Here is a 27238-nt window from a genome sequence, read left to right on the forward strand (position 1 = left end):
CCTGCGCGCCGCTAGCGCACGCGACACCGCCGCGCTGCGGCCCGACCGCGGGGGCGTGGCTCCGGGGCACCTCCGCGCGCCTGGGGGCGGGGCCACTGGGGCGGGGCCACAGCTCCGCAGGGGGCGGTGCCAGGGTTCGTGCGGGCCTGTTGGGCAGCGGTGCGGGGCGCCAGGGCTCGCCCCGCCGAGGCGCGGAGGGGCCCGGGCTGGGGCTGCTGCCGCTGCCCTCTTGCGTGGCCGCGGCAGGAGCGCCGGTAGCGCTTCACTTCCTCACTGAGTCAGGGCCAGTTTTCTGCGTTGGCTCCGTTGTTTCGCTGCGTTTCGGGGCGTTCTTCAGCCCAAAGCAGGTTGAATTAGAGCAGCCGATTGAAAAAAGTTGAGTATATTCTCACGCGGTGCGTGCGAGCTTGTTGCCCCCATAGAAACGCGACGCCGCAGCACCCGGCCCCCCTGCGCGCTCCCGGAGAGCGGCGGCAGGAAGCTGGGCCGGGTGCGCGCGGGCTCGGGGCGAGCGGCGGCGGCGGCCCGGGTGGAGGCGCCCCGCGCGCAGGCCGCGGCAGCCGGTGGAAGCGGCGCCGCCGCGCAGGAAGCGGGCGGGCACGGCGGCGCCGCCGTAGCGCTGCGGCGGTCCTGCCCGGGCCGCGCCGCGCCTCCCGCGCCCCCTCCCGCGCGGCCTGGCGCCACCGCAGCGGGGCAGGCAGCTCGGGCGGCGTGCGGCGGGCGGGTGAGCGGGCCGGGCCGGGCCGGGCCGGGGCAGTGATCGCGACGGGAGCGGCGGGGCTGCGCCGGGAGTCCGGGCGGGGGCGGCCGCTGTGTTAGGGGGCAGCACGTAACGGTTATGAAACGGGAGGCGCCGTCCGCGAAGGGGCAGGCGGGAGAGGTACTCCCTGCGGAGAAATGCCTTTCTTAGAGCCGGGATTAAAATACTGTGTTTTGACTTTTAGTTTTCATTCTCGTCAGCTTTCTTTAAAGAGGTATTCTCTACAGGGGGTCTCTGGAGAATTTTTTTAAGAGGTCACTCTTATATTGCAATTTCATTACTTAATTGGCTAAACCGATCAGCACATTTTTACTAGAAAGTGCCACGCTGCTGATTCTAAACATTTTATGTAGGGGTTCATTTTAAATAGAGACTGTATAATAATATCATCCTTATTCATTGTTACAGCCCATTGTATACAATTAAGTAAGCACAAGAACGTATGGAAAGCCAGGATGTTTAATTACCACAATAAACAGCATTTATATTTTCATCTTCGGTGTAATTTAAAAATTTACATATCACAATGATGTTGGTAAGTATCCTCATATGTAGTTTGCAAATGGGGGAAGAAAATCTAAGGCTCACCTTCTTAAAAGCACATGATTTGGGCTGTATCAGGTTGTGATGGAGATGTGCTGGGTCTGAGAAGTGCTGAATAGCTGCCGCTCTTTTTTAGAAGTGAGGCGTGACAGTGACTCAGTTTGTACACCTATACAATGAAGGAACCAAAACTGGTGATCAACTGCTGGAAGTAGCTTCAGTAACTTCCCCAGTACCACACATTAAGTCAGTGGTAAAACTGGAACTTAACCTTGTGAAGTTCTGCATGTATGGACATATTCATATTGATACATAATTGGTATACACACAAATTGGAAATTCTGTATTTTTAAGCACAAAGTTTATATAACTAAAACAAATTGCTCTTATGAAATTTGATGTAGATTCAATTATTAAATTCAAGTTCTTATTCTTTACATTTTCATAGGTCCATTCTTAAATCAAAAATAAATATTCCCTTTCTTCAACTAGTTTTAAAAAACAAAAATCCCTACCACACCCTAGGAAACTTAACAAACCTAGGTTTCTTAGCTTTCTATCTTGCACCTTGTGCATCCTTACTTTTTGTGCTTACACTGTTATTTCCATTCCTTTTGCCTTGTTGACAGACAAGATAAGACACGGTGTTTTGATTTTTCCAAAAGCTCTAATGGAGTTGGTAAACTTGGTGGATAGAGAGTTTGAAGGGGATAAGCCAGAAAAGAAAGGAATTGTTATTGAGACTACTTGCTTGGCTCTGGTAGTCAAATATGTGTTTTAGTGGTGCCTAGTGAATAGGGCACTGGATTGAGATTCTGGAGACCTACTTTATCTCAGTAGTTGACCCTAAGGAAGGAACACATAAGCATTACAATAATACAAAACAACAATTTAACAAGAAGAGAAATATGTTGTGCTTTTTCTCTCTTTTTTTTTTTTTTTTTTAACTTTTAACAAACTGCTTTAACAACCTGTTTCTGGAGAGTTCATTAAAAGGCAGAGACAATTATTCAATGGGGCAGAGGAAAAAGGACTGGATAATTGCCACAAATGTGTATGTCCGTCAGTGACTGAGAAGAATGTTTACTTGTAAAAGGATGTTGGGTACCATGTTTGATAACTGTTGATCTTCAGTAATAAAGTCCCTTTGATTTCCAACAGATTAAAATATCACAAACAACTGCCCTCTTGTAAAACAAGGCGAGGAAAAACTATCGTACTTGGCAACAATGAGGTAAGTTGAGGCCTTTTAGACTAAAATAATTTATATTCATATTTTCAAGCATGGTATATGCACTGTGAAAAGAATAATCAAAACTGTCATGAAAAACTTCAAAGACTGCTCAGGAATTTTAATTGATGAGGCTGACCTGGATCACTTAAATTAAGCAGAATTTCCTATTGAAATCCTAAAAAGCACTAATGGAGTGGCATGAATAATATTTGTAGATGAGTAAGCTTAGAATTTTGATCTTGTATCTGATTCATACCTATCGGGAGTAACAGTGAAGAACGAATGCACGTGACATCATTTGAGGAGAAAACTATGCTGTGCAATGGCTGCTGGATCCTGCTAAGTTCACAATTTATAAAGTTCTGAAGAACTGGTAATGCTACCTAGAAGAGGCATGGCTGTCAGCACTACCTTTGTGAGAGCTCCTATTCAGTCCCAAAACTGTGAGGATCCAGAAACCCCTGCCTTACGCTAAGGCTGCCCCCAAGTCGACTGACAGCACCTAGCCTCTGACATTTCCAGTTTTTGCTGAGTTCTAGAGTTAGCAGACCAGCTCTGATACTGTTGTTGCTGCATTCATACATTACTCCATGCGGCATGTTTCTTTTGCTCCACCTGTGTTACAGCATCAGTTAATGTGATCGGGATAATATTTTCCACATTCAATAGCCATCATCGAGCAGATACAAAAATTGTTGACAAAATGTCCAGCAAACCAGTGACTGAGATTGTTCCTTCTGTATATGGGGCCTGAGCATTGGAAAAGAGTAGGAGCATTTTACTTCCTCTTTTCTGCCAGAGCTCTTGAGGAGGGAGGTACCTTCTCTCCCTTGTGTTTCCCAGCTAAGGTGGAGTTCTGCAATGCTGAAAATACTGAAGTTAAGCTCTGTACAAAGTTTGTTTTCTAATTTCAGCTGGATGGGTTTGGTGAGGTATGTAAATGTTTAGTTAAAAATGCAGTATTGAGAAAATGGAAAGAGATGATATACAATCTAGATTTAAAGAAGAACTCTAGATTCATTTTCACAGAACAGTGAAATTCAAAGTTAAACAAAAATAATTCTGGAAGTGAAAATCAAATGAATATTAGAAATTGCGTACCAGAAGTATCTGTCTTGATAGTTGAAAGTAATTGGCCCAAGTCCTAAAATCCTCCTTATTTATTCACTCATTTATTTACTTAAAAGTCTGCTTAATACTGTGGGAGTTTTGAGTAAGGGAGATATGTATACATGGGACCAATAGTTTTTCCTCTCCTGTTTTTAAGGTATTTTCACTTCTGTAAGCTTCCAGGAAGAGTTATGGGAATCCGCCTACTTCGCTTCACTTCTGTGGTGATCATTGTCTTACTTCTTGTAGCAGGTGCTTTAACAGCTTTGCTTCCCAATATCAAAGATGACAAAATGCCCAATTTGAGAAGGGAACCAAAAACCCAGAGTCAGTCTGCCTTGGATTCATTTACTCTTATTATGCAGACATACAATAGAACTGACTTACTGCTAAAACTTTTAAATCATTATCAAGCTATTCCCCATCTGCACAAGGTAATTGTTGTTTGGAACAATGTTGGTGAGAAGATACCAGAGGAAATGTGGAATTCCCTGGGGCCTCATCCTGTCCCTGTGGTCTTTAAAGTTCAAACGGTAAATCGTATGAGGAACAGACTCCAGAATTTCCCTGAGCTGGAAACAAAAGGTAATGAGCAGCTCATATTACTACTAATATTTTCACAATTAAAATCTGTGTACTAAAAGAAAGATGGTTTGAGTTATATTATGGAAGAATCCATAGATAAGTGGGTTCAAGGGGCCCAACTGATATTCAACTTAAAAAATATATATGGGTAATATAGAAGAAAATTATGTTATGGTAACGGACCATAACTGCATACCACCCAGCAGCAGACTAGAGCCTGTCAATAAAGGGTATGGAAAAAAAGAGGGACGTTGAATACATTTCCTGGGCCTTTGCAGCTGTGGCTGCTCTTAGGCAAACCCAGGTAGTTCAGCGTCTCTTCCCTTTGTGGTGTGAACTGAAATTAAAACTCAATGTATTTGTCCAGTCTCTGCCTTAATTTGGACTTAAGCCAACTGGTAAAGATTTGATTTAGTCCGCGAACTTCCACACAAAGTTCACAAGAATGTCCTGCTTTTCAGAGAAACTCCCTTCTCCAGGTGTTTGGCTTTCTAACTCAAATCATGCATCCTGTCAAGAGTATTTTCCTCAGTCTTTGGGCTGTACATCTAAATATTCTTCCTAAGCTCTTTCCAGGAGAAGCACAACAATAAGTCCTGTTTATTTCAAGTGAACAAAACCCGTATGTTGCATTACAGACTTGGCCTTACTCATGATTAGTAAAGGTAATTCTTCTGTTTCACTGCCCTCTTCCTAACATGCCATGCTACTCAACCCATGACTTCTAGGAAGACACTGGAAACTTCAACTCTCAAAATGTTTTGTTGCTCTTAATACGATTATGCTGACCGTAAACTTAAAATTCTTAACATACCTGGAATTCTGATCTAAGAATATCTTCCCTTCTCCCCTTCCTGACAGTCTTTTGCCTAAAATCTAAGGCAAAGATTCTTTCTGCTGTATTTAATTATATTGAATGTTGCCTGTGTAATTTATTAAGCTTGCTTATTTAGAACTTGCAAATAGTGAGGAGATGGGTAAGATCTGATACTGGAAATTCCTTAATCTCAAATACTAAAGCAAGGTTTCTAACGTTCTGTAAAATAGAACTATAATAAAAAGAATCAGATAGCAATTTGGATTGTAGGCTGTCTTAAAATTAGTGGAATCTTAAGTTTCTTTGCCAGACATCCCCCCCAGTCTTCCAACACAGAGTTGCCAAGCTATACTACACACGATCTGAAGTTGCTGAGATGAGTTTTGTTATAGCATGGCAAGTAATCTAAAATTTGCATTTGGTTCCAGTTATCACAAAGCTGAAACCTTGCTTTAACTTTGGTATCAAAGTATGTTTTTTCAGTCTACTTTCAAGGAACTATGATTCAGTTCTGCAGTTCAGCCTAATGGTTATAGAACTTTCCCAGCTAGCTTGTCAAATGTTTTACTGCATAATGGACTCATGTATTTAACCTTTTGACAAGTTTATTTTTTTTCCTTCCTTCAGCTGTTTTAATGATGGATGATGATACACTAGTCAGTGCCCATGACCTTGCTTTTGCCTTCTCTGTTTGGCAGGTAATTTTTTTTTTTTTTTTTTTTTTTTTTTTTACCTTGGCAGGCAGTATTTGCAAGTTATAATTGAGATGAATGGTTATAATTATAAAAAGTAATGTAGTATCATAATGTTGGTATTGAACTGTATTACCATTGTTGTTCTAGTTGTAAAGTTAGATATTAAAAAGCTTGAAGCATTAAATAGTAGAAATTGCAAAAGTTTTCTTCAGTGGTAGTTATACCTGTAGTCTGTAACTTTCAGATTGTTCAAATTTTCAAATTCTTACACATGAACACTGAAGTTGTTGACTATTGAATGTATTTAAATTGATTAGTAGGCTGCAAAACAAAAAAATTTTTTTCTCTCTCTCTATTTACCTAATAAAGATTGTCTGTAGACTTTTGAGTACCAAATTTGCAGCTGCAAATTTTGGGTAGATGTTTCTTGGCACTATATGAAGTGGAATGAAGCATTATTGTGTCAGTTTTGTAAACCTGTATTTAAGTGCAACATTTAGGCAGATCAAAGGAGCATAGGCTGGCAGTGTCTTTCTTAGCGATAACTTTGTGCTTCTGTCACTTTTTAAAAAAAAAAAAAGCAGAAGTCTCTCTCATGAAACTATTTAAGATGTATTTTGATATATTTTTTTTTTCTTTCAGCAATTTCCAGAGCAGATAGTGGGATTTGTTCCTAGAAAGCACATTTCTACTCCTTTGGGTGTATACACTTATGGCAGCTTTGAATTGCAGAACCCTGGCTTTGGAAATGGAGATCAGTATTCTATGGTTCTTATTGGTGCAGCGTTTTTCCACAGTGGATATCTAGAGGACTTTCAAAAACAGCCAGAAGCTGTCTATGCCTTAATAGATGAAACTCAAAATTGTGATGATATTGCCATGAATTTTCTAGTGGCAAAGCATACTGGAAAGTCTTCAGGAGTGTTTGTGAAGCCTGTTGATTTAAGAAATTTAGAAAAAGACACTAACAGTGGCTATTCTGGAATGTGGCACCGAGCAGAGCATTTGTTACAGAGATCTTATTGTGTAAACAAACTGGTTAATATTTACGATGGCATGCCCTTAAAATATTCTAATATCATGATTTCTCAGTTTGGCTTTCCTAATTATGCCAACCACAAAAATAAAATGTAAACTAATCTGTTTAAGAGGGCAGATGTTAAACAATATTCAGTGAATTGTACTAAGTGCAAGGAGATGAGTAAAGTATAGATTACTGCATCTTGGTCATCCATATTTATAGCCTCTGAATTTTTTCCATATGGCTTTTTATGTATTTTTTCCTTCCTTACTAATTCTGTAACTAAAGACTGTATGCTAATGTTTAGGTGTAATAAAATCATCCTTTCCTTAAAAACCTGAGAAGCTATTTACAGTTATTACAGGCCAGCTCTTCAGAAACGTGCACACAAAAATGCACTCCTACACTTCAGTAGGAGTTTTGATTCATCTTTCTTATATTTTTTTTATTTTGTAATATATGTATCTAGTCAAATGATGTCTAGGCATATTTTTGATAGTCGCATGTTGAGACATCTCCTTCTTTTTCCCCTCCTCTCCTCCCTCCACAGTTCCCCACAAAACTATAGAAGCGCTACAGTAAGCTGTTGGCTAGGCTTCTAGACTCCTGTACAAAACCCCTTTGAAGTTTGTATATAAGCTATTATTCTGTATTCTGAGATATTCCTGAAGCTGATATGAAAGCAAGCCAGAGGAAGAGTACCACATCTTAATCTCACTCCTAAAACCAATGCCTACAACATGTGCTATTGCTAAGATAGTGGATAGTGATCTCTCTGATAACAGCTTCTTTTTCTGGAGTTGCTGAAACAATGCTAATCAACTGAAAGGTAAAACTTAGCTGATGGCAATGTAAGAAAAATGAATACATGAAATATGATTCTTACGTATGCAGCCAAAAGAAACAGGTGCCATATTGCTTATTAATACTCCCTTTAGTATTTAGTTTTGTTTTGATATTTTGCATGTACGTTGTTACAAAATGTGTCCCCCAAAATCCTCAGTTTTAAAAATGTCTTATTTACAACTCCGAATAGGAACAAGCCGTTTTACATTTATTCCAGAGTGTATATTTTGTAATATTATAGGTCTACTATTTTTTTTAACTTCTCTTTCAGTGGAATATTCACTTCACTTTTTGGTTCCTTTCATCTCTGCTTTTGGTGGCTATGACAACGGAATTAAAATGTCGTGCAATGAATGGGTAAAGCATTATAAAAGGTATTTTAAGGTACAGTGATACTTGACAGGGCCTGACTATTATCAGTCTCTGACCTTATCTGTTGCAAGAAACAGAGCTATCATTAATAGCTTTTGTTAGATTGGGACTCTGTGTAGTCTGAAAATGTTGTATTAAGGCAGATGGGACAAAACCCATTTTCATTGCAGTTACAGAACTTGTTTTATGGTGTGGAGGAAATGAACCAAAGGCAGTGATTTTGTTGGATCACAGAGTGGAATCAAATCTGGCATCTCAAGTAGATGTCAGCATCAGCTTTTAATCGATTCTCAATACCAGTGCAAAGGAATTCATGGGCGATCAATAACAGTTTTTCTAGTACACAAATGGTATATCATTTTTTTATAATAGGCTAGCTGAAAAAAATTATTTGAAAAATGTAACAAGTTCTTTACAGCTGGGCTGATTCCGGCTGTAGGGTCTTTGAGTTGGTAGGGGGAGGGGGTATTTTGCCCTGTTCTTTCAGTATTAGAGGATTTGTTTTACATTCAGTGAAGTCTTCCTAGTACTTTTGTAAGATTTAAGGGTCAAAATCTTAACATGGCAGTGTAAAACCTGCTTAATTTTGTTGTAATAGTGAAAAGTAGATTTTAATTATCGTGGTGTAATGATAAGTAGTATACAAATAGATCTACAGTCTTTTCAGAAATGCAGATTTCCTAATGGTAGCTTATTGCCTTTCACTTGCTTATTGGTCTTCTGTAGTTTCTGTTCTGTGCAGTATCAACTAAAATTGTGAAGACTCACAGATGTTGTTTACCTGCTTTTAAAATGTGAAATGAATTGTCATCTCAGCTGAATCTTAGTACTGGGTTGTTTGTTTGGCGTGGGTTTTCTTTGGGGGGGGGGGGAAGGGACATTGCTTTTCTGTATCAGTCAAGGAATTAATAGAACAAGTTTTTATTATACTGGTAAACTTAATTTGTACCATTGTCAAATAAAATACATAAACAGATTTGTTATGTATTTATTCTCAGATTATTGACCCAGTTTTCCAGTGTTAGATGTCTAAAGTATGTTCACAATTTGCATACACATGAGCAGCACTAAGATCTCATTTTTTAAAAAACACAGGTACTTGTTGGCATGTATGTTCACTTAAAGTTAGGTGAGGCCCACACACACACCGGGGGAGGGGGAGGGGGAGGGGGCAAAACCCATCAAAAAACACAGCCTTGAGCCGTTATGCTTGGATATCAAAGAAAATGCAAAGGTCAGACTGTAATTCTAGCCCTAACTCAACTCATTGTGTTTAGAAATCAAAAGCGTTTTGTTTTTTTTCCCTGTTTTTGTGGTGTGGGGGGGAAGAGTTGTGTGTGGGGGGGTTATTTGGTTGGTTAGTTGATTGTTTAAGGTCAGTAACTTCTTATACATAACACATTTGTACTCATTTTGCAGGATAACAGGTTCCAGTTGGGAGCTGAATAAAAAGTTGTCTTAGGCAACATGTAAAATACACATTTTTAAGGGATATTTTAATGTCAGATGCAGACCACCAATACAAAAAGACTGGACTACTGGGTAGGTTCTTTAACGCTAATTTAGACACACCTTTTTGACAGCAACAGTAGAAAAACAGCATTATTAGAATCTGTTTTATTTTCCCCAACTTCAAAATTGAGCTATTACTTATTTCACTATAGAAAATTAAATTAGGAATTATCCCTTGATGGTTATAAAAATGCCTCAAGATCCTTTAATGGACTCCATTAATGAGAATTTCATTTATATTTTTAACAAAATAATATGCACATGATGATTTGTTCTAAGAGATTATCTAGATGTCGTTTAGAAATAGCTTGATATCTAAACAGATTCATCATACACTCTGAATGTTCTATAGGAATCAGTGTTCATCCAACATACAGGATTCAAAAAATATCTAAAATCATACTTTAAAATCCTTTTTATTGTTTATTCAACCCAATTTGTAAAGTTTAACAAAAAGTTGGTTTCAGAAAGTTGTAACTATTAAAAAGGATATAGTCTTAAAATGATGCAACAGGACTACAAGACTGAAGTTAAAAAAAGACTAAAGTTAAAAACTAAAGTTAAAAAGCCACAAGATGTCACTGTAGCCTAGATATTTGATATAACCAAAAATGTTAAAAACTAATTAGAATTCATTGTAATAACAAAGTAGTATGAAGTGAAAATAGCATTGTTAAAGCTAGCATTTTATAAAGTGAATTTTGCTAGATCAATCATACTAAAAGCTATAAAAAACAATACTAGAACTGATAAAGCATGGGGATTATTCAGTAGATGTTTATACGGGGAAGAAGAGAAAGGTTATTTTCTGTGCTTACAAAGGCTCTAATTGCCACTAATGAGAACTAATGGGCAACTAAAAGTATTTATAATGTTGTCAAAGGTATATAAGCAATCTACAAACAACAGTTGACAGTGGGGCTTCAGTTTCTAGTCATGTTTGCCTCCTAGATGCATCTCACTAGATAGATTTACAAAGCACAGGCTTTAAGTGTATGTATCTAGGGATTCTAGGTACTGGGTAGCTAGCCTGCTGTACTGCTCTGTCTTTGCTTCTGTTGCCCAAGATACCTTAGTTAAAGCTATACATATGCTCATACAAACTCCACTCAAGTGTACTTACAAATTTGTGTAACATTGGCCTGTAATGAAAATTTGAGTAAAAAAAAAAAAAGTGTTAAGAAGCTAAGGTTCTGTAAAGAATACATTGATACCTACTTTTATACAGGATATGTCAGCCCTGAATTTAGAGAATTTCTACTTCAAGATGTTGCTTGTAAATAAGAATGGAGTATTTTATTTAATTAAGAGTTGAATACAAGTGAAAACAGTGTAGCACAACGCAGGAAAAAAGATAAACACACTGATTTCCATGAAAATAAAATAGCCTCCAACAACCCTTATTTAATTTACTATTACAGAAGACTCAATCTTGCAATCATCTTACATGGAATAGTACTTACTACTGAGAGTGAGAGTCCTTACCTAAGTTCATAGGACCAGACCCAAAGAGAGAGATGTTTAGGAATATTAGTTCTGGAGCTATGAAAAAAAGAAGAAAAGAGAAAAACATAAGAATGTGGAAACAATTATTGAAACCAATGCCAAAAACAAAAAATAAGCATTTAAAAACACAAATGCATGAGAATTACATTTCTGTAGTGCTTCAGCATAAGTGTACTTGTAAGGCTTTCAGGGTTATCTTGTACTTATGACACTTGACTAATAAAGATTCTGAGTGTTTTACTTAAAACCTCACCAGCAGGCACACTGTAATAATGTGAATTTGTAGTCAGGGTAGGTTCATGTTATGAAAACATGGTGATAATAACGTGGACCTCACAGATGCATATTATTTTCTGTCACCATGACTTTTTAAGGTGTTTCAGGGTTTGTTTGCTTTTTTTCCTTTGGGAAAGAATAGCATCCTTTTTCTTCTCAACACAGTACCTCTTGTCTGTTACCTTTTGCTTGTTCAGTTATGAAAATGGAACAATCTGCTTTATGTGGCACTAATTCTTTCTTAAGGGGGGGGGAGAAAGGTATTTCTATCTAACACTTTTAATGCTTGTATCTCTTTGGCAATAGGTTAATTGCTTTTCCAACCACCAGAAATCAACCTTACTTTTTAAAACAACAACCTACAAGTAATTTGGTGTAGTGTTATCACAGCCTTCGAGTATATGTGAAAGTTTCATCACTGGATAACTTTTCTAAGAGAGCCCATAGCGTAAACCAACGCATTAGGGAGAGTGTCGTGCTGGCTAAAAGAATGTTACTGTACTATAACACAGTATTAACCATGGCAATGTTTGTTATGTAAGTACTTAAAAACTTACATATTTTCCTGCTTTTTTAGCATTTAAGATTCATACTTTGTTGCTTTTGTTTATGATTAACAGAGTAGATGAGTGCGTATAAACTACTACGCTGTCTCCAGCGCCTGACGGGTACCGAGAGGAGAGGGCTGAGGAGAGCCGCTGCGGCGCGCCGGTGAGGATCGGGTGGAGGAGGGCTGCATTTGCGACCAGGATGACTGTCGTCCCTTTCTTTCACGAGTTTCTTCGTTGACGATTTGTTTCCCCTTCAGTTCTCCCCAGGAGACAATATTCACGGGGAGAAACAAAATCCCTCCTGCCTTAAGGGAGCGCAGCAGTTGGCAGAAACCCTGGACCGGGGAGGGGGGGGAAGGGGGTGCGAGTGACCGTTGGACGCGGGGCAGCAGCGGGTGGGCGCCGCAACCCGGGCGCAGCTGCCCAGCAGCAGCCGCCTCCCCCCCCGGCACTGCTCGCTCATTGGCTAGCGGGGTGGAGAGGCAGCTTTGGATTGGCGGGGCGATTTGTCCATCACGCCACACGGTGGAGCGGAGCCACCCGGCCCGGAACCCCCCGCGAATAACCACTTCCAGGCTGGGGAGGGAGGAGAGGGCTCGGTACGCACTTCCCTCCTCCCTCCCTCCCGCGAGGTGGCCTCCGCGCCTCGCCTGCGTGGCGTGCTCGCCTCCCTCCCGAACGGGACCTGCGTTGCTGAGGTACTAGCTCCGGTCCAGCGCCGGCTGCTGCCACCTCAGGAGCTCCCGCGTCTCCACAGGGACATGCTGCAACGGGCAGTCCCGGGGAGCGGGTGGGAGGCGCTGCCCGGGCCGCGCTCCGAGGAGCGGGCGGTGAGAAGGCGAAGCGGCGGCGGGCGGAGCTGTGCCGGGCGCAGAGCCGCTGCCCGGCGGGCCAGGGCGCGGGCGGGCTGCCCTGCGGCGAGGCGGAGGGCGGAGCCGGGGCGAGGAGAGGAGGGCAGGGCAGGGCAGGGCAGGGGGCGGTGCGCCGCGGCCGCGGGCCGGGTGTAACAAAGCCGTGGTAACGTGGTTGCCGGAGCGTCGCGGGGCGCCTGGTAACCGCCCGCTGCCTCTTTAAGTGTCCGGGGGCGTCTCCTGGCTGGGGGCGGGGTGGGGTCCAAGTCCCTGCGGCCGCCCGCCCGCCCGCCCGCCGCGTCCCGGAGCTGCCTGCCGTCTCCGCCGCTGTTCCCATGCGGCCGCGGCACTCGCAGCAGCGCGGCCCCCGGCGGGCGGCCGCTGCGGGCATGCCCTAAAGGGGCGGCTCCCGGCCGAGCGCGCCGCGGCCCCGCCGGCACCATGAGTTCGGAGCCGCCCCGCGCCTCGCCGCTCCGCGCCTTCTTTAAGATGGAGCCGGCGCCAGGCGCCTCCGAGGTGTTGGGGGGAGCCTCCGAGTTCGTGAAAGGTGAGAGGCTGCCGGGGAGCCCTCCCGGTGCCCCGGCCGGGCCACCCGGCTGCGGGGTCCGGCTCGCCGCAGCCTTCCTCAGCGGCGCGGGCTCCTTTCCGCTCTCCCTCCCCGGCTCTGTTGCGTGCCTTCCTCGCACCCGTTCTGCTTTGACCCCCTCTGCCTTGCGGTTTCCGCAAGCCGCCTGCCCCTGTGCTCGTGTGGGGAACGCCTGAGTAGCTGCTTCCTCCTCTCTTTTCCGGTAAGAAACGGGGCCAGCACCTGTTGCTACGTGTTGCTCTGCCCCGGGTCGAAAATCACCCCTCTAAAATGCCTTCCCGAAGGGCGTCCGGCCCCCCGCCCCGGGGAGGGGGCCCCCCGCTCCCGCCGCCTCGCACGCAGCAGAAAAAGGCTTCGGCGATGCCTCTTCCGGGCCGCGCCGCGGGTCCCTCGTTACTCTGTTGCCCTGAACTGTCTTTCAGATCGGTTGTATTTTGCTACTTTACGAAATAAACCCAAAGGTACAGTGAATACGCACTACTTCTGTACTGATGAGGAGCTGGTCTATGAAAAGTAAGTGTTTTGATATTTTGCAGTTTGTGTGTTCAAAATGATCCCCCGAGATTTTTTGCAGCACTAATACTATATAGAATAATTTTGCCTCATTTAGCTACATGTACACAGCACCAGTATAAAGTTAACCAGAATATATTTATAACTTAGTTGAAACTAGCTTGACAGGATTACTATTTAAAAAAAAGGACAAGACCAGTTAAATAACTTCAGGTGTAGTTGAACTAGAGGTTGGATATCTGAGCTTTGCAAAATTTGTTTATAAAGTGGGCAACATCGCTTAACACTAGTTATATTTTACTAGGTGGTGTCTTAAATAGAAGACTGTTGTTTGAAATGAAACGGTAGCTTTATACTACTCATACAGGGAAAAAATGCGTCTAAAAAGTAATCACCTTTCATACACTTTTCAGGAGTCTGTAAAGCTTAGATTTGCTTTCAAGAAAACATCTGTAGCTTACTTTTTTAAGCCTTCAAAAGACTTTGAGATAGCATTTCCAGTTGGTTTTGTAGCTTTAGAACAGCAGAAAAACTATTATTGGTGAAATAAATGATTCATGTGTTTAGAACACATTAACAGCACATAAAAGGTTAACAGTTAAATTGAGTATAGTGTGAGTAGTACTAAGGGACACAAAGTAAGTACACTGAAAGAATAAAATAATCACCCTATGTGATTAAGTAGGGTTATTCCCATAAACATTTAACGATGGGACATCTGAGTATTTCTGTAACAGATAAACATACTTTTGACTAACAAGTTTTCATCTATTTCAAGTTGTCTTGTTTCAGTATCTTAATTAGATCACTGTTATACTGTTATCAGATCATCTGTTTTTATTTATATGATCTGAACTTAAAACCAAAAGATTTAAGCACAAAATTGCTTGCAGTAAAATGAGGCTATAAACTTTAGCCTGTGGGTTGTAAAATAGCATTAAACATCTAGAGGATCAACCATGCACAGCTTTCCTTACTTTAGTTTAAGGTTTTGATGGACAGGGTCTTGTTTTTAGCAGAGGAAAGTTAACAGTTCTGTGCTGTCTTGGCAGGAATAGCAAAACCCAACAAATATCCAGTCCTCGCTTGTTGCAGTTCATAAGTCTGACATACTAGTTTAAACTGACAGAGAGGTTGATAACTTGGACAAGACAGGAGCCATGTTTATAGCTAATGTGGGAGTGTTCAGCCTTTGGGTTGTATGAAGCCTTCCAGCACCACTGATCAAACTCACAACTCTATTTCCTGTAAACTCTTGAGTTGCCTTGTCAAGAAAAGGACAGGTTGGAACAGAGTGCACGCATTTCTAATGGTAGTGAGCAGCCCTGGTAAAGAGGATCCTTTCAGGAAAATGTTGGGATTTCTCTAGAAAGGTCTACTTCATGTGAGGGGTTTAGCTGATCTGCATATAGTGGCTCTACACTGTATTTCTAGATCGACTGATGGTAGATCTGTGACAAAGCGGTTGCTGCAGCAAACTCCCCCCCCCCCCCCCAAACTAGAAAAAGCTATGTGGTCTAGTTTAAATACAGTTCTTCCCCCCCCCCCCATATGAGCTGAAGTACTTGTGAGCACCAATCATTCTTCCCCCTCCTCCAGTGATTTTTTTTTTTTTGATATTGCTTCTGTTAGGGTAGAAAGTAATCTTTCTTGGTTCCTAGCTTACTTCCAGGGCAAAACTTAAGGTTTTAGGGTTTATTCTTTTTTTATAAACACTTCTGAGTCTTGATTGTCTTCAGCTGTTATCTTGATATTTTCAATGATCCATTCTCAAAGTTAATTTTTCATATTTAACTGTTTGGGTTGAGAGTAAATTCTGTAATGATCATAGAATAATTCAGGTTGGAAGGGACCTCAGGAGTACTCTAAGGCAAGGCTGATTTTAATGTTAAATCAGATTGCTCAGGGCCTTGTCCAGTTGAAGTTTATATTATTTGAATATGCTTCAGTTTTTAAATGAGAGAAAAATTTGACCTCATATCTCATAAGACTTTCATGTTGTGCTTGATGAGGTATTTTATTTCTAATTCTTAATACGCTTCTAGAAAGGGCGAAGAAAATATGTGGGGTTTGAACTTACAGGGCAGGGTGTGTGTGTGAGTGATCTGTGCCCTTACTACGCAGGGTATGTGTGTGATTAGGTACAGATGGTTGTATTAACCAGGGATTGCAACTGGCATGTTTTGTGTGTGTTGGGGGGGGGGGGGGGAGGAAGGAAATCTCTGAAAAAGTCTGTAAAAAGAGATTTGTAATTATTAAAATTGTGTAAAGAAAATTCAGTTAGGATACTCCCTAACCCATATAACTAGTTAACCCCATGCTAGAATGTAACCATGATACCAGAGATATTTACAAGTTAATGGAAGGAAGCAGTTTCTTTTATCTTCTAGGGCATTTCTAAAGACCTTGGAACCTTGGACATGTGATTCATGGTGTATTTTTTTTGAATTGATAGTTCCTAACCTGTTTGGACTCCTTTTAAAGGTGTCCTATGTTTGAAACAGTATTATTGTCTTTTCCTTTTGTACTCTCAAGCTAAAATACATCTACATATCTTGAAGTAGAAACTAAGTGACAGTTGCCAGGTGGTATAAGTGTATGTTGCACTGATATAGTGCAAGTAATAACCTAACTATCCTAGATAAAGAGTTCCAAACTTTCCCTGATAGCATGCTGATAATGCCTGATTTTTCTCCTTCCTCTATCTCCAGTAAAGTTTGTGTTGTCTTAAGGAAGTAAAAGCTGGTGTTGATAGGGTCCCCATCTTATATTTTTGTCAATATCTATCTGAAATCAGAAGGCTGGTGGCAAAACGAGGAATAGAATGCAGGTTTCCTGGTTCTTAGGAAAATGCTGCTTCTGCTATACCTTCCCTTTTCCTCATACTCATCACTGTGCTTGACATCCATCTGTTACGTTGCATATGCTTGGCAAAATGAGGCTCTGACATCAGGGGTTATCTCTACATAGTAATGGAGTGTAACTTGAGTACAACAAATCAGGTTTTCTGCTCATTTTCCCCAAAATGCCGCCTTCTCTCTGAGAAAGTGATTAGAAATATTTATTGCATGATAGCAAAATGAATATTTTCAAGTGAGCTTTGAAGTGCTCAGAACAATGGGGGGGGGGTTTGTTTTGTTTTTCCTCCAGCTTTTGTTCAAAAGGGCTTGCCTCTGCTACTCTTCTGGATCAGAATTTTATGGCCACTTCTGCTTTTTTAATCAAATGAGTTGTTCAGATTTTTTCCAAGTAGGAAGTTAGGAGGTGTCTGTTCAAACACAAAATTCTTGGCACCTATGAGATATGTAAGTAACCTTGTTAATATGACTATTTATTGACTTAATTTGGTTAGGATGCATCATTCTAGTGACTAGATAAAGATACTTCATTATGCAGGGAAATAGGTTGCTTTTCTTTGAGCTGTTTTCTACCATCTTTAGCGATAGCTCTAAGTATAAAGCGTGTTATATAAGTTAATTTAGCAGACTTTACTGAGGCATTAGTTTGCTTTTGTTGAAGCACTATGACGTTAAAACTAAGGAATATGTAGGTTGGTGGTCTGATCATAAATAGCATATTATTGGATTGCTCTGTCCTTAAAATCTGTTCCCTGCCTCATCTCCTTTTTTATTCTTGAAGAGTGATAAAGATGTGATGGCTTACATTAATAGTGTACGCCCTGTTTATTAAACAAAAATGCTCTAGCACTAGATCTGATGGCTTTGAAAGTTTTGGTCTGATAAATGCTGACTTGCTCTTGTAGTTTGTCACATGATTTATTGCTAAATTATACACAGTGTGATTGATTACACATGATCGGGAGTACTTAGCCTCCAATTTCCCCTTCAAGCTGTCAACAGCTCTAATGAAGTCATTGTCCTCACGTATTTAAACATTCACACTTCTTAAAATAAAAACAAGAAAGGTTTAAATGCTTTTAAGAACACTTCAAATGTTAGCTGACTAGAAACTCACTACTGGAACTGTCACTGTTTCAATTAAATGTGCTGCAATTTAACCTTGAACCTGTCATGCTAAGGAAGAGCTTGTATGCAAGTTCTTCAGCTGAGAGAAGAAGAAACCTGAATGATTTTATCCAACTCTGAATTTGTAAGGCTTAACTTTTTTTTTTTAATTGATCTATTTCTGTAAGATTTCATGTCAGTCTCTTTCTGAAACTCTCTGCAGTCCTTCCTCAGGAAACCTGCACTACTACTTCTAAGGGAATATGATCTTTCAGGGTAATGTAGTGCAGGTAACTGTTACTTCAGGGAAATGGGGTTGATGAGAAATAATCCAGCTTGGTCAGGACTGTCATTTGGCAGGTAGACAAGCCTTGCCTTGGCAGGACCTCAGTTAATGATTTGGGCACCAGTAAAAAGCTTTTTCTTTAAGAATAGTGTCTTTTGTGTTTCACCTTTCAGTAAACAGATCTGGGTTGGGAATACTACACTTGACTGGTTAACTTGTAATAGGCTGTCACTTATTTTTATCAAAGCAACTTTTTATGTTCTTTCAACGTTGAGTATGTGGCTCAAATACAAGAATAAAATTTTTAGATAATGAGAAACAGGAATTTCTTCTTGATTAAATTATAATGGCAGTTTTCATAAATCATGATGTTTTTATACACATTTACTCTGACTTCAGATCTCTTGCATAAACTACTTTTTGCAGATTTAGACTGACATCTTGTGAACAGCTGTAAAAGTAATTAATGTGACATTCTTTGTATATACTATCTTAAATGCTAAAACTCTGTGGGTTTTTTCTTTTAAACCATACTATATTACTTGCCCATTTCACAACAGCCCTAAGAATGTTAGCTACTTTTTTGAGTTCAAGAAGCAATGGAGTGAGATTTTTCAAATGCTTAGTTACAACAAAATTAAATTAGTACTCTTTAGACCTTCACTCATAGGAAGTGTTTCCTTCATTGCATGTGTATATTCAAAGCAGCAGCTTTTCTTTCCTGTAAGAAGAATAAGAGTAAACTTGGTGGGGGGGTTTTTTGTTTGTTTGTTTTTGCTTGGAGTAAAATGCCTCCTTGCTTAACTATGGCTATCCAGTAACAGCACTTGCATAGGAAACCTTAACTTCTGTATCATTCATTGGCTTGTATCACTTGAAAGGAAAAAGAAAACTTAAAGTAGCCTTGTTACAACAAATGGAGCTGTTACTTCACACAGAGTACAGCGAGTTCTTTGTTCACTTCAGTAGCTTCTGAAGGTCTGAACTTGAGGATCAGATGACCAAGATAACTTGGTAGGCTAGAGCCTACCAAAAAAAAACCTTATTTGGAAAACTTTCTTAAATTCTCACTCTTTTGTCAATGTGTGTGTAAATACTGAGTAGCAAAACTTCATATACTAATATCAGCTTTTGATATCTAGTTGTTTCAGATGATTATTACGAATAGTACTCTAGGTTTATTTTGTTCTCCCACTTAAATGAAAGATTTTAAATGCACTCTAAACCAGAAGATCGCTATGAAATCAGAAGACCTGAGAACTGGGAGTGTCAGCTCTTGCACGGAACATGGATAACTGGCATAACTTTACATTTGAAACTTCTGATATACCTTAATGCCTGTGGTGTTCTCTCCAGTCTAACAATTTAATAAATCTTATATACATGCATTGTTTTAGAATATCTGTTCTCACTTCTTCACATGGGAAAGAAACTGCCAAAAATACTGAAGTTTCTTCTTTTGTTTGCAACAAACCAGTATAGGAACAGAACAGATCTTCTATTTTCTAGGCCCCTGTTTTATATTGGATGGGAGGGTAGCTTGATATAGAAAACCCCTTATAAGAAACTTAGATTCTGTTGAGAGGAATTTTTTCCCCCCTCCCCCCTTCAGAGGGAGTAGGTTTCTAATGTGCTCTGAAGATTGTTCTATTGGCAAACTCTTTACCGGAGAATCTGTTCGTTAATGCTTTGTTCTTGACTGCAAGGACCATTGTATTAAAAGTGCAAGTTTTTGGAATGCCTATTTCATCCTATAATTTGGAGCTATGCCTTATTCTTGGATTTTGAAGAACCAGGTTTTTGAGGAGGATTTGGAACATGCAAGGGGAAATGGAGTGAATACCTGGTGCTCTTTTGCATAATTCAGAGCCTCTGTGTTATTCCTGCCTCCAGATGCAAGTAATGGAATTCTATATAGCTTTTAGTGTTATGTTTGCTGTATCTTCCTTGGTCTATGCAGAAGCATGCAATCCTCAAGTTGTATTAAGTGTTAAGGATTGTGTCTTAGCCCAAATAAGAAAGCTCCTGACAATTTACATGTTGCTGGAATGGCTGGGACTAGAGCAGGGATGCAGCACTACTGTGCCTCCCACCTTGTTTCCCATACTTGAGTAGTGGGAAGGAGGGACAGACCTTGGGAAATAGTAGTGGAAGAAAGATGATTGAGCAGGTAAGTTTTCTTGACCAGAAGAGTTAAGTTGTAATGAATCTGTGGACTTACCCTTTCGGCTTTCTTCCAGAAACTTTCTGTGAAACTTAATGTGTTCAGCCTACATTTGATGCATGTATTTGTAGTAGCTTGTTGGCCACTTCTCCAGTGGCTAGTTCTTCTACTGCTTAATAGCTAGATTCAGAGCACATGCAGAAAGTTTTCAACATTGGACTTCCAGGGTACAGTATAAATAATACAGTTTCTCTCTGAAAGATAACTTGACACCTTAGCCACAAATAGGTTGATTGTGATGTTAAGATGGAAGTTAACAATTCAGTTCAAAGACTGCATGGCTATAACTCCTTCACTGACCATAACCAGCTTCCAACCATTCGTTTAATGTATGAAAGCTGTTTATCACTCAGCTGCTGTGCTAGAGTCAGTGGTTTTCAAATGCTTACTAAAAAGTGGATTTAGAGTTCAAAAGAGATGCCCAAGGCTTGAGCTGATCCATGGCACTTTTAGGTGGCATCCCAGCTCAATAGAGGTATAGTGGTTAGTGGAACTGCAGTTAGAAACAACCAGAACTACTGTCCTAAGGAGTTCTGGACTAGTCTTTCACCTTTAAACTTCCTGGAATAACATACAGTAATTGCTTGCATGACAGAATAGGTGAATAACAGTTCCTGTGATACACTTCAGCAAATGCCTCAGGTGATAAGCTGTCAGCACTCATAGGAAGGGTATAAGTCTAGGAGTTAGTTCTAAGGAAAATACAGATAAAACAAACATTTGCTACCACTCCTGGGAAGCATTATGGAAGTACTTTCAAAGGAGACTTTAAATATTCATCTAGAGTATTCTGGGGTTTTGCTACTTCCTAGTGTAAGAAGTGTGTGTGTGTGTGTGTGTGTGTATATATATATATATATATATATATGGATTGCAAATTTCCATGGGATGAGGGGGAAGAGTAATTTTCAAGCTATCATCTCAGTACTTGACTAAAGCAAAATATAATGACATGTAGATTAATACTGTACTCGCCTTCTGCTCCTTATATCTGGTTCCTGCCTCCATCATAAATGGTTGTCTCAAGATCTTGACTGGTTTAATCGTCAGAGGCATCCTGATAGGTTTCTTATTACATACAAATGCCTGGAAAAAATATCTAGACACAAACTGTTACTTGTAAAAGAGAGAAATAAGCTAACAATGGCTATTTCTTTTTCTTTTTTTTTCTTTTAATCAATGACTGTCATATAAACAGATTTGATTTCTGCCATGGTTTTTGCCTTTAACTTTTGCCAGATAAAAGTCTTTATGCAGAAGATGACTTGATTCTCCCCTCCTCTTTTTCCCATCTTTCCACTTAACTTTAACTTGGTGAAAGTTCTGTTCTTAAGAAGAAAATCTTCTGACTGAGTTAGGATTAAGTATCTTGAATGAAAGTACAAAAATGGACTTTTATTACTAAAAATAACGAGAGTGGATCAGAAACTCTTCTGTTTAAACATGTCAGAAATTATATTTAGTTTTAAGGAGTTGAAGGAGTTTGTAGATCAGAATTCATTGACTTAAATACAAAGCTGCTTTTTTTTTTTTTTTTTTTTTTTTTTTTTTTAATCAGAGAACCCTCTGATTTGGAGGGTTGCAAAGCACTTGTTTCACCTAGCCCTATTAAATTTTTCTTTTCAAACTTGTTGCTGTTTAGAGGTATTAAGTAGAGAAATTCAAAATTATTCATGTAAACAATGCGACACAAATGATCTTTCTCCCCCTCCCCCACAGTGTCACAATCTGTTATCAACAGCGATAATGGCTTGTTTATTCTGCCCACAGGGTGGTGTGTAAGTGAATCAGGAATTGCCGGTGTGTTTTGGTGCATGGGTAATGCTGAACACTAGTGACCAGAAGGGCTTTTCCTTTCTGATTGTGGTTGGATTGTGACAAATACCTTGTTTTGGCAGCATAGGCAAACTGATAATACCAGTCTGTTGAACATTGATGCTTTTTCTTTTCCCCCCCTCTGTATTAGGAGAAGCATTGCATACTTAATAGTAATAAGTGTCAGTCTAAGATTGTGGCATTTTTAGCTTGGTTGCTGAGACAACCTGAATAGCTTTATTTTGTCAATTCTGTGTACAGGTAGAAATATACCATTAGGTCATGGGTTGACAGATTAAAATGTATTTTATCCTCCCCTCCACCAAAATAGAAAGAGAAACCTTATTCCAAATGTTAGGACAACTTAAGCTTATCTTAATTTGTATTTACAAATGAAATTGTCCACAATAGACATCTTAATGTGCTTTTCCTACTTTTTTATTTGAGATTAATCATGCAGAACAGTAAAAGTAGAATATATGACTTCATGCTGATGTACTTCTAACAAATGAATAGTAATAAAAACTCATTATCCTAAAGCATGGCTGGAGTTCTTCAATGCTTTACATAAACTGTGTGTTCAGTTAAATTTTTGGGGCTGATCAGAAAAGGCCATATATACACACACTGGTGAACAAAGTAGTATTCTATACTCTAGTAGCTTTCATGTTCCACACATTTTTTTTTAATATTTTTCAAGTATTTTTCACAAAATAATCATCAAATCCTATTCCATCATCATACATGCAAGTGAAAGAATACTTTAAATTTAGTAAATCTTCTCTAATCTTGGCCAAACTAGATTGGATTTTCTGGGGTGAAGAAAAAGAATCTGTAGTTAAACTGTATGTATGTAATGAAAAATGTAGTTACTGAAGCTACAAATGCTTTCAAATAGAATGTGTTGATGTCTTTCTTATAATTGAATTGGTAGAGGGCTTATCTGGTACACCGTATATATTGCCATGGTTTCTCGGTATTGCCCACAGGTAGCTCTAACTATCAACGCAATACTTGTTGAAATTTGCTTAGCTCTTCTGTATAAATAACAAAGATATTTTTGTTCTCTTTTCTCTCAGTTTCTATGGAGATTTTGGACCTTTAAATTTGGCAATGTTATATAGATATTGCTGTAAGCTAAATAAGAAATTAAAGGTAAGCTTTGTTTTAAATTTTATTCTAAATTTTTATTCCTGAAAATGCAACTTCAAAGGCTATTACCCAGTTTGAAAGCAATTATTAGGTATTCATTATCTAGATGGTTACTATTAAGCTTTAAGGGTCTTCTCCTTTATGCTGAATTTTTTCCCCTCTGAAGAATGTAAAAAGGAATATACACTCTTATTGCTTAGCAGCTGAGCCACTGAAGGATGTGCTCCCTGTTTTTTTATGTCTTAGTTTCAAGACAAATTAGTGAGTAACAGAATAGAAACCAGAGTCTGTGGCTGTATGCGTATTTCATGGATTTGCAGGTAATGAAGCAGGTATGCTGGTATGAATGATGGAAGACCAGATACTGAAAAAAAGGCATGAACAAGAAGCAAGCATGGGCCCAAAATTGCACTCTTTAAATTTTCCACTGAAAGAGATTAAAGTTGAAACTTCAATCTTTTTTTCAATTTAATGTTGCTTCTAGTAACAGTTGTATGGAAATGTTGTCATCCATATAAAAATTGTTCCTGTTTTGTCTTACTTGTAGAAATGTCATCCATATTAATTTCTCCGCAGAAGCTTTCTTGTTTCCTGCCTCTGTATAACAGTTGTAGATTCAAGACTGAGTGTTGAATTGCTCTGCACAAGAAAGACACCTTTGGTGTCTTCTTTAGATCCGCAGTAGCTTTTCTCTCAACTGCAAAGTGTTTGTCCTTTCTTTTAAACTTGCTGTCTAGAATTTCTGAATGCAGCAGTTAAGTCTGAGGTGGCTGTGGTTTAGTTCTGTTCTAACAACACTGTCCTGTCATAAAACCACAAGCTTGATCTCATAGCTGTAGATTTAACCCTATCCCCAAATGCCTAAGAAAAAGGGATTTGTAGCATGTATAGAAAACTAATTGCAAGAAATGAAGCAGATGCTTTTAATTCTAATAGTACTGATTAGTATCACTGGTGTGCAAATACCAAGAAATGTTTCATTAAATATAGGTGTCTATGATTTTTCTCCTCCTATTAGTAACAGGTCTAATGTTTTGTAATATAAAGATTTTAAAATGTAAAAAGGGACAACAATGATAGCACTGGCCACTGTTAGGAGGTTTCTTACATCAGAGGAGGCATTGTATTTTGGGAGTAACACTTGCTGCACAAATGAAACCATTATGCAAGCTGATCCATGCTATCTGCTGCTCCCTAGGTCATGCTGACTTAATCTCAAGTCCTCCTAAGAGGAGGTTCTGCAAATTTGAGGGTTTTATAGAGTTGCACTATTTTGAAAAAAGATTAGTTTCTAGTGAAAACTTAGATTGCTTCTTAATACAGGAAGCTGATATATTTAATAAATGCAACTCTAGTACTTATAATGTTGAATGACTAAGCTCATATTGGAAAAGAATTACCATTAAATTAGTTGACTTTTTTGTTTTAACACTAAATATAGCTTCTAAATACATTATCTTATATCATCCTATTTTCAGGTGTCACTGTGCCATTCAAATGTGGTGAATAGTGCTCATTCACAAGAAAGCTCTTTAGTTTTTTGAGTTTTCTTAACTTTAATTCTTCTGTTTATGACCTCATTTGAGTTATTAAAATACTCAGATCCTGCTGTGGAGAAAGCTTACTCTGTGAAGCAGTGACTCCACAGAAGAAACAAACAAAAAAAAAAATCTAACTTTCAGTGTGGCTACGAGAAAGAGATTAGTCCTGATTTCCAGATTCAAATTGAGGCTGTGATCAGTTTGAGATGCGAGTACAGAGTCTCCTCGTACTTTGTAGCTGAGCTGTAACTCCTTCAAACTGGACCCTAAATACCAAGACTTTCACCTGGAAAATGAGAACACAACCAGCAAATACCGCAGAGCTTGGTTTTAAGTGACTCAGTGTTAAACAGGAATGTCTTTACAGTCTTTATTCTTGTTTCAAGGCTGTCATGTGCACTGAATGAGGCAAGCTGCTAGTCATATACGGTTTGTGGTCATGATAGTAAAAAGATCATATGTTCTAATGAATAAATACACAAGGGAGACAAATTGAAACTGAATGAGTAACTCTGACATTTCCTGGGTTGATTTAGCAAATCTTAATGTTGTTATAATGTAACTTCTTGACTTTGAAAAAAGCTAACTGAAAAAACTTGCACCACTAGGTAAGAGTCTGAATTGTCAGGAACAGCACAGAAGCTCTTACTCAGATCAGCTCTGGCCTCAGCTGGCAGGAGGTGCTGTTTGTTGCTGCTTCCTTACCAGAGGCCAATTCCAAACAAGTTGATTTAAACTACTGGTGTGTAATGGAGAAGGGTGACCTGATAGTTCAGTCACTTGAAAGTAACACCTGAAATCAAACAGCTTAAACTTAGAGTATCACCTGAGTGGTGTAAAGACTTTCACATGAGTAGATTCCAGTGGCCCTGTACCTGTTGATGTGAGCTTTGCCTTTCTAATAGCTGAGAGATATGCCAGGCTGTGCCCCAATTGGGTATTACCAGCAATAGGTAAGTAGGCTTGTAAAACCAAAGCCCAGGACTGAAGCCTGCATCTAATATGTATTACAGACATAGCTACAGAAGACTTTGCTGCTGGGCTTTGCTGATTGCAAACTGTGGATTCATGGTTTCTACCCTTCCATCCTTTGCCTTCTCATGTCTCTCCTTCACAAGTGTGCCTCAGGGGATTCCTTCAGCCTAGGCTTCCTAAGCCTAAGTAGTGTAGGACATTAAGTTCATGACTTCTGATTCTCCCACCAGAAAGGCATTGATGTGGTGAACAATTGCAGCAGATGATGTATGATAACTTTCACCTGGCACCAGAGTTATGTGTGAGCAGAGTGCTTCACAGATAGGAAGTACCTGTTGAACTAACTGCATGGAGAAACAGCCCTACTTGGCCGCATGCTGCTTGCATACCCTTGTATTAAGGGTAACTGCACTCCTGCCCAACAGCAGGAGTGGTGGTGGGTGATGGGCAGTAAGAGGCACTCCAGATCTTTGTTCTCTGGGAGTCCAACCTGTGCACCTTGATGGTTGCTGCTGCCATGCTGCAGCACCCCCAGGACTGAGAGCTGAAGCCCAGATGACCCCTGCCAGGCCTTGGTGCACACTGTCGGAGGGTGTGCCTGGGCCCCCGGGGTATGCCTGGAAGAGCTGTGAGGGCTCTTTGCCTGGGCAGAGGAATCTGAGAGTGTGCCCATGTTGTATATATGGGATGTATGAATGTGGTTAGGAGTTCTCTCCCTTGCTATAACCTCTTTCCCAAATAAACAGTATTAGTTATCTTTGAATTGGCATGCCTAAAGCCTCCATTGCATTACCTGTGACGTGTGACTTTTCTGTCTCTTCCCCATTTGAGCTCCTTTTCTTCATTGCTTTGCTCAGGTCTTAATATATTTAGGTGAGCTTACTATCCAAACCTCTCTCTTGCATATCTGCCAACCTGTCCCAGTTTACTTCCTCAAAATCTCCTCCGTTTTTTTCCTCTGCCCATTCCTGTTTGTCTTGCTGTGTTTCTTGACTCAGTGCACTTTTTTTTCTTCTCCCAGTCCTGTATTGCTTCCTGTACTGTGTGGCCTGGCTGTGATACTAGTATGGAGATCAGCCTCCTCCTTCTGTTCCACACTCCTGTCCTGTCATAGCCTGATGCAGCTATTCACAGAACTTAATTTTCAGTCTTCTAACTTTGGGCCTTTTTAAAATAAGTAAAAAGTATGAATTAATTATTGTTTCTTCTTAAAACTTTAAAGGTATGGCCCTGTCTCCATGGTCAAAAAAGCCTGTTAATGCAGTTGGCTTAACATAGGACATTAATAGGTCTTATAAAGATGAAGCCATGCTTTAGTTGTCTGTGGTTTAGTGGCAGAGGGTTTCATATGTGAGTTATCTTGTGCCTTGACACAATGGAAAGACCTGATAAGCTGAGTTCACAAGAGTGAATGAAAAACAGCCTTACTATGTCTTGAGACTAAGTCAAATCTGAAACTTTTCTGTTTAATCTGTAATAATCTAAAACATCATAGCTGGATG

General features: G+C 39.9%; 2 protein-coding genes across 5 annotated transcripts in view; both read left to right on the top strand.

Moving 5' to 3' along the window:
- Positions 1 to 121: 121 nt before the first annotated feature.
- EXTL2 (exostosin like glycosyltransferase 2) lies at positions 122 to 8959 on the top strand. Of its 2 annotated transcripts, XM_067300836.1 has the most exons (6): positions 122 to 375; positions 1169 to 1295; positions 2465 to 2537; positions 3805 to 4232; positions 5677 to 5747; positions 6387 to 8959. In XM_067300836.1, the coding sequence occupies exons 3-6, from the start codon at positions 2533 to 2535 to the stop codon at positions 6876 to 6878; spliced, it is 996 nt and encodes a 331-aa protein (XP_067156937.1). In that variant the 5' UTR covers positions 122 to 375; positions 1169 to 1295; positions 2465 to 2532; the 3' UTR covers positions 6879 to 8959. The 2 variants fall into 2 exon arrangements, with proteins under 2 accessions (XP_067156937.1, XP_067156936.1); XM_067300835.1 differs by lacking the exon at positions 1169 to 1295.
- A 2953-nt stretch (positions 8960 to 11912) lies between these two features.
- CDC14A (cell division cycle 14A) overlaps positions 11913 to 27238 on the top strand; it is a 63261-nt gene continuing 47935 nt past the window's right edge. The window contains exons 1-3 of one of the 3 annotated variants that reach the window (XM_067300845.1): positions 11913 to 12526; positions 13688 to 13778; positions 23148 to 23223. In XM_067300845.1, the coding sequence (XP_067156946.1) occupies positions 23182 to 23223 (42 nt within the window). In that variant the 5' untranslated portion in view covers positions 11913 to 12526; positions 13688 to 13778; positions 23148 to 23181. Of the gene's footprint in view, positions 12527 to 13004; positions 13227 to 13291; positions 13468 to 13687; positions 13779 to 23147; positions 23224 to 27238 lie in introns of those variants that run through there. The other 2 variants (XM_067300843.1, XM_067300844.1) reach the window with 2 other exon arrangements.

Source organism: Apteryx mantelli, chromosome 8, assembly GCF_036417845.1.
Source record: "Apteryx mantelli isolate bAptMan1 chromosome 8, bAptMan1.hap1, whole genome shotgun sequence".
Lineage (NCBI taxonomy): Eukaryota > Metazoa > Chordata > Aves > Apterygiformes > Apterygidae > Apteryx > Apteryx mantelli.

Bases quoted from the DNA above. Each gene is read 5' to 3' on its own strand.
- EXTL2 (XM_067300836.1), top strand. The intron at 4,233-5,676 runs GTAATGAGCAGC...TCCTTCCTTCAG, and splicing joins CCCTGAGCTGGAAACAAAAG to CTGTTTTAATGATGGATGAT. The intron at 5,748-6,386 runs GTAATTTTTTTT...TTTTTCTTTCAG, and splicing joins TTGCCTTCTCTGTTTGGCAG to CAATTTCCAGAGCAGATAGT.